The 7,122-nt window shown below is 47.3% G+C and overlaps 4 protein-coding genes across 4 annotated transcripts; 2 read left to right on the top strand and 2 right to left on the bottom strand.

Annotated features, from left to right (window-relative positions):
- Positions 1-91: 91 nt before the first annotated feature.
- On the bottom strand, positions 92-1,174 carry G6M90_00g068340 (uncharacterized protein; the record flags this gene model as incomplete). Its single annotated transcript, XM_014685103.1, has 2 exons — positions 92-968; positions 1,032-1,174. 2 exons carry the CDS (start codon positions 1,172-1,174, stop codon positions 92-94), a joined length of 1,020 nt encoding a protein of 339 aa, XP_014540589.1.
- Positions 1,175-1,867: 693 nt separating this feature from the next.
- Positions 1,868-2,839, top strand: G6M90_00g068350 (uncharacterized protein; the record flags this gene model as incomplete). The annotated part of the gene is made up of 1 exon (XM_066130868.1): positions 1,868-2,839. One exon carries the CDS (start codon positions 1,868-1,870, stop codon positions 2,837-2,839), a length of 972 nt encoding a protein of 323 aa, XP_065987003.1.
- Positions 2,840-4,936: 2,097 nt separating this feature from the next.
- G6M90_00g068360 (uncharacterized protein) lies at positions 4,937-5,975 on the top strand (the record flags this gene model as incomplete). The annotated part of the gene is made up of 2 exons (XM_014685105.1): positions 4,937-5,349; positions 5,402-5,975. The coding sequence occupies 2 exons, from the start codon at positions 4,937-4,939 to the stop codon at positions 5,973-5,975; spliced, it is 987 nt and encodes a 328-aa protein (XP_014540591.1).
- A 354-nt stretch (positions 5,976-6,329) lies between these two features.
- On the bottom strand, positions 6,330-7,122 carry G6M90_00g068370 (uncharacterized protein; the record flags this gene model as incomplete). Its single annotated transcript, XM_014685106.1, has 2 exons — positions 6,330-6,987; positions 7,040-7,122. 2 exons carry the CDS (start codon positions 7,120-7,122, stop codon positions 6,330-6,332), a joined length of 741 nt encoding a protein of 246 aa, XP_014540592.1.

Below are 7,122 nucleotides of genomic sequence, written 5' to 3' on the forward strand. Positions count from 1 at the left end.
ATTTTCAAGGTTCGAAGCGTTTTCCGGGATCCTTGTGGGTGCTCTGTCAATCTCAGACTTATTCTCCGCCACATTCTCTTCAGAATTATTCTCAGAGGTGGCACCGCCAATCGAGAGTGCGCACATTTTCCAGCCCGGGAAAATTCTCTTTGTTTATTGGCGGAAGACCAGTGTTTACATTGCTCTCCTTCCACCAACCCAGCAGACCTAGTGTGGCGATGTCCTCCTCAGTCATCTTGCGAGAGCCATCATTTAGATCGCAGTCTACGCCAGTGCCCCAAGTCGCATCAGGCTTAGCTAGAGGCGGATTGTCAGATACCGCCACCGTGGGCGTACCAACAGCACTGAATGGGACTGGCTGCAAAGTTTTGCCATATGTATCTTTGCAGGGTGGTGGGGTTAGAGAGATGCCGGAAAGTCGTCCAATTGATATACCGTGATATTCATTGTCGCATAGAGCCATGTTCTTTGCTGACATTTCATCTCCAGAAATAGTTTCGATCCATGGCGGATGGCAATCATTCACGTCCATGACCCCATAGTCCTCCGATCGATCACCTAATACAGTTGAAGAGGTGCAACGCTTGTGGATGGGAAGTTTGTCGAGCAAATCGTTCATGTCGATGCCCGTGCCCTGAGCCCACTTCATCCGGTCTTCCTCGGTCCACTTCTCAAGGACAGAGCCTGCGGGTACGTCCTTGCTACTGTCCCAAACTTGTACAAGACCTTCAGTGTCAGCGTCTTCTAGCTTGTTGCTGGCATGAGCAGGATTTTCATGAGACTCGTCATTTCTAAGGCCAAGTTTCTGGACCTCAGAGACCAATCTAGCTCTGGCCTTCTCTAAGTCGTCCGTAGTGTGGGTTTTTCGAGAAACAGTTTCAGCAATGTCCGATGAAGCCACAGCCGACTGCTCGTTCGAAGAAATATCATGAATACCACGTCCTCGACGAAGAGAAGTCGAAGGGTCTCTGCTCTTTAGTCAGTATGTCGAGACATGGCGTCCAGCAAAGTTACAGCAGGTCATATCTTACTTTTCAGAAGGATCTTTCTTGTAATTGGATTTTCTCATCCGTTTCATCCACAAACCTTCGTCATGCGCCTCGACCTGGGAGTCAGGCGTGGCGGAGCGGGTTGCAGGAGAGGTTGGCTTCTGATTATGAAGGGGCCGAGACATCTTGTGACGTGTTTAAACAAAGGGGTTTTTGAAATAGGTTTAGAGTTTAAGTCTTTTGAGGTTCTGTTGTTCAGTGGCACGGTTCAACATGACAAACGAGCAAATTCTGCTATACCAGAGGTGGGCTTTATATAGACGTTCAAGCCATTTACTGGATACAATACATTCCGTCCTTCTCTCCTACGGAAACACAGCGATGCTTTCGCACCCTGAATCGAATCAAACTACTCTCGATCTATCTTAAACGAATTGATGCGATGCTGTTTTCTGTTCGATACTCAAGCCAACATCTCTTCTGCAAGCCACATCACAGCAGATGTGGTTGCATACTTGCATGAATGAACCGTCTCCTGCGCCGCCGCCAACAGAATTAGTAGACGTCCAATCCCTGTTTCAGATAGTTTCTTTTTCTACAAGTCGCAGCTGATTTTCGTTGTTTGGTCTGGGGCTCCGCTAAGTCCACTTCCGTACTAGTCCGTCCTGAATGTGGCTTCATCCCCGCCTTACCTCAATGGTGGCCGTCAATCTTGCTCACTTCCTTGGTCATTGAAACACCTTGTCACCTCTACCTCGCTCTCTTTACCCCTCACCTCGTCTGTGTCCTAATATCTACGTCGCAACGTCAGTGCCTTCACTTGTCCATGTAGATTTAACGTACCACGTCCTGAAGGAGCCAATTAGCACATCTATTCCATGGCTGACGCCACGCTGAAGAGACTCGAGGAAGAGTTAGAAAAGATACGGCAGGATCTCTGGGATGTCGACAGTTCAGATGACGCACTCGATAAGGTCCTGGCGAAGATCACATCATTAAAGGCTCAATTCGAAGTTCAGAAATCATTACAAGTCACTGCAAATCTGCTGCGAAGGCAACCAAAAGACAGGGCCCTCCCAAAACAGCAAGCCACAAAAGTGAAGCATCTCATTCGCTTCGTCTTTCGGAAGGACAGCCGTGGAGGAGATAGGTCTCAGCAACTACGCCAGTTAGATTGCGATAGTCTAAAGCTTTGCGGATTGACTTATACAACCGAAGATATTGTCAAGATGGAGCATGAGAAGTTTGAACTAGTCCGGACCCTTGCAGCAGAATTCATGTTAAATCGCCAGCTCTCCCCTCTATTATATCGGCCGGATGTGGACAAAGCTGTCGATGCTGTTGTTGAGGAGCCTGATGACCAAGAGTCGTACGATGCTTTCATGAAAGGTACAACATTTGGCTCATTGCACCGACTGAGGCTAATTACTTTAGAACATACATCCAGACGATTGTTGACACGTAAAAGGAAATACAACGCCTTTGCATCGCCGAACGAAGACCATCAAGGTGGCTATAACGGTGGCCGCACAATCGATAACATAGATGCACCAGCGAACAGTGAACTACACGACGCCGCAAATCAGGGAACAACAGAACGAGCAACGAGCAATAAATATAAGGGCGGAGTTTTCATTGTTCGAAAAGAAGACGCACGATATGCAATGTCGCTCGACCAGCATATCTGGGAAATATGGTTAACAAATCCTGAGCAAAGGTACAACACCTATGATGGAAAGAAGAGATCATTTCTCACTCTCTGGGTTTCCGAAGAAATGGGTAAAGAGCTAGGAAAACGGGGCAAATTGATGGTTGCCAACGAAGACACTAATGGCTATCTACAAACTTGAGCAACGACTCATGAGCTCAGCTCCATACAAACTGTTTGCATTCCCCCACCTAACCATTTGACGAACTTAGCAGCAAAGAATATTTTGCTGCTGAAGTGCATGTTTGACATCTTGAAATGTTTCTAGTTTTGGGTGAGGTGCACCCGCGTTGAAAATGTCATGCCCATTGGCATGTCGAGCGTGTGTCTCATATGGGGTACATACTCGCGATTCCCCATTAATTACTTGAAACTGCCAGCCAGTATGCCTAGTTGGGACGCATCCATTTACATTGGTGACATCCACCATGACCGTCCCCATAGGCAGGACCAGCTCAAACATGGGCGAGGCATTGGGTTCAATGACTTGGAGTCCGACAAGCATCGTCAAATTATTCAGTTCCAGATAATTTGCGAGCTCTGTGAGAAAAGTGCTACCAACTTGAGACAAATCGGGCATTCTACCCATTTGATACTCGTATGGGTGAAACTCATGGTCTGAGAGAACGAATATATGCCCATGCACACAGTCAAGGTCCACAAGTGGGATTGGGGTGGTCTTAGCCCAGCGGCAGCGTGGCTGACTATAGTTGGTTCCAAGCAAGACAGTATTTGTTGGTATGGTAAAGTGGCCATGAACTAAGTGTATGCCGAAGATTTCATGAGCGCGGTTCCGAACGAACAAGTCAGCAAGGTCGCGTATGTGCGAATCGAGGAGCGCTGGTTGTTGCAAATCATCAGGGAGTTTGTTGTAACTATCCAAAAATTAGCCACCGCCGACGAAGTTGGAATATTTACGCACATATTTCGACTTCGCATTAGATCCTCTTTCGTCAAAGCCTTGTTAAGACCAGGGACGTCTGTTTCACTATGCATAGCCTCGAAACTGCGGGCGTCGGCTCGGTGTTGTAATGTTATCGCTTCCATCGAAAAATGCAGTCGAAAGATGCAGTCTGAGAAACCGATCAGGCCGTCTGCGCTGCAAAGCGGCGAGATTAAACAGGTTGTAAGTATCTGAATTGCATGAATAGAGGTGGCGACACTGGGGAGTTAAATCGAGCACAGTGGGGTTGGTCTTGAGCGCGTGATTTTTCGGGCCAGAGCCATGACATCGGTACGTACCGCAACACTCTTCCCAGCCAGAAGGTTGTAACAGGATTACAGTTGTTATCACGAGCCTTGAGAGTCACCCCGCACATATCCACATTTTGACGCAACCAAAAGTCATTTCTCTCGCGTCAGCGACATTGCATTTTGTCGGTCCAGAAACAAGTACCGCTGTAGTCCTCCTGGCCGGGAAGGAGCAAAATGTCATGTTACGTGGGAGATACAAAGTAAAATGTCAAGACGCAAAATTTCAACGTGAACAACAGCATCTGCAACGAACAGGGGGGTGGTGGTGAAGGTCGGTGGTTGTGGGCCATGCACACAGCTCATCGTCAAGAATGACAAGCAAACATTAACCCCCATGATTGACGAGATAAACTTAATTGAAACACTCCATATTCGGTACAATACGCCTCCAGAGCCCTACATGGCTTACACACTCACTTACTTTAATAAGAGCAAAAAGTACCGTGGCGTTCTTGCGCAGTGCATTTTGCGCACACATCCAATCCCAAAGCTGAACCTCAGTCAATTACTCCGAGGCTTAAAAATAGCAACACCCTGAGCCTGACATCACCAGCAACTTCGCGTCTTTTCATCAACCAGCCCAAGGTGTGATGTGATATGCTAGTCGTAGGCAACAATCAAGAACCCCCAGGTGTCTAACCTCCTTTCTTCTTACAGTTCCTCATCAGGATGTTCAAGTACTTGGAAGTCACTCTCCCCACCGATACAACTCCTTGCATGGTAAACTTGTTGACATACAATTGTATGATCACAAGCCTTAGCACTAGTTATTCAACTTCGAGCATCGAGTTTTGCAGGGCCGCAGCTTCCGCCACCTGTCAACCCCGCAGTGGAGTGGCTTGTCCTGCCTTCAAACATCCACGACTTTTTGCTTTTGTTAAAACTGGGCATAAGCATCATTCATCATTCATATATGAGGGGCTCTCCCTACTCCGCCTTTAAGACCAGCACCATGCATCTTCTGACCTCATAACTCTCTACCACGATGGCTTCCTACTACTTCGATGACTCAATCGGCTTTTTCTTTGAATCAAACACCAGCGCAACCAGGCAGCAGTGCGACGATTTCGCTCGTGCTCATGCTGAAGGACAACTGAGGCCTGTGCAGATACAAGGAACATTTAGTTACACGGTTGCCGTGGGGACTACCAAAATCTTCCAGTTTCGAACACTTGATTCCAGCTTTGACATGCATGTCATGAGTCTGGCCAAGGCAATTCATCCACAATTCGTCGCCAGCTGCAAGTATCATGGCATTATCGGCCAATCCCGGCCGCTTCACATCTACGAGATGGATCATCTTCCCGGAATGGCTTACATCGTATCGCGCAATATCGCCGCCGTGCAGCCTCCCGACGCTGTGTTTCGACAACACAACACCGTGGAAGACCTAGCTAGGTATACCATGAATCAGGGTCAAATTCCAAGCAGGAACTAATAATCTACGCAGCTTTTTCGCGCAGTCATGGAATAGCAATCATCAATTAGATCCGCGCGATACTGCGACTCTGCTCATGGAGTTTCAATCCAAGTTTGACCTTCTTGCTCAATCCTTGCCGTCTCGATTTGCCTCGAGCCTAAGGGAGGTTCGCCGAAGCCTGCCATCACTCTTCTCAGGGATGCTACCTTTTGTCCTTAATCATGAGGATCTGTGCGAGATGAATATCTTGATAAACTCTAAAACGGGTCATATGACGGGAATTGTTGATTGGGCTGAAGCGAGAATTCTTCCGTTTGGCTTTGCCTTGTGGAGTCTTGAGAATATTCTTGGCTACATGGATTCCACAGGATGGCATTACTATGATAACCGCCATGAACTTGAAGGCCATTTTTGGCAGACTTTCCGGGCAAAGGTTTCCAATATATCAGAAGTCGACATGCACCTCATTCGGCGTGCAAGAATGACGGGCCTGTTCTGTCGATATGGCTTTGTTGTGGAAGGCAAGATTTTGAAGGGCGTGATAGATCCAACGACTTCATCGTCTCTCGTGTATCTGGACGCATTTTGCACGAATGGTATCTAAGAGTCACAGATTAATCATGTGCATGTCGCACGGCTAAATAAGAAGCCAGTCATGACCTACGTGGAATAATCAGCATTGTGTCGATTCATTTGAGTATGCTTGACATATTAGCATATGCTTGTCATGTTAGAATTCGAATAATAAGTCACCGTTCAACACGGCGGGTTCGGCAAAGCGTTTTGATCTAAGCTAGTGGAATTCATGTGCGTCGTAAAGGAATATTCAATTTCTGTTGCCTTAACTACTTCCTAGAAGCTTCGATAATGACAGTTTTGGGATCTTAATCACATTAACCATGTCGTCCTCGCTACACAAGTAAGCTCACTAACGCAGTGGCGTACTAGGCGCAAACACTCAGTGAACTACATCCTCAGCGCGAAGAACATCCAAAAGAGGATCCTCCGTCTCGATCTTTCCATCAGTAAAAACCTGATGAGTCTCCCTGACCGTCTTGGCGTGGGTTTGGTTGCCTTTGAGTTCAGTCATGCCTGGTTTCTTCAGGGCGAAACCCGTAGAGCGATAGGAGCTCCAATTTTTAAGCTCCCTCGCATCCAATATGACAGTTCCATTGCCCTTAAGTATAAACTCGCACATCATATCCGGGACTTCTGCTCCGAGAATTTCAAGCCCAAGAAGGCTTGCCAAATTATTAGCCTGAAGATACTTGATCAACTCTAGGAAGAATGTCGGATCAATTCCTTCCAGATTGGGAACAGGCCCGTCCCGATATTCGTATGCCTGCATCTCTCCACTTTCCGTTAGAGTGAAAATGTGTCCATGGATGTCAGCAGGCTCTATCTTAGCGATGCTGGTGGGCCTTGTCCAGTACCCACGGAGAGACGTGAGGGCAGTGCCGAGCATGACGCTGCCTTCATCAAGTTGGAAATGTCCGTGAATAAGGTGCATCCCGAATTTTTTCTGCACATTGAAGCGCTTGAATAGGCTTGCTAGCTCTTGCAGATGAATGTGTTGCACAACAGGTTGGTCAGCATCATCTGGGAGTAGATTATACCTATTTCACTAGAGGTCAGTGCGGGATGCAGATGCTACGTTCTCAAACATACACTGCCGATGACAAATTCAAATCCTCAATGGTAGGAGGAGTATGAAGTCCAGGAATGATTGGAGCTTGGATTGTGACTGCCAT

This window comes from Metarhizium brunneum, chromosome 4 (assembly GCF_013426205.1).
Source record: "Metarhizium brunneum chromosome 4, complete sequence".
Lineage (NCBI taxonomy): Eukaryota > Fungi > Ascomycota > Sordariomycetes > Hypocreales > Clavicipitaceae > Metarhizium > Metarhizium brunneum.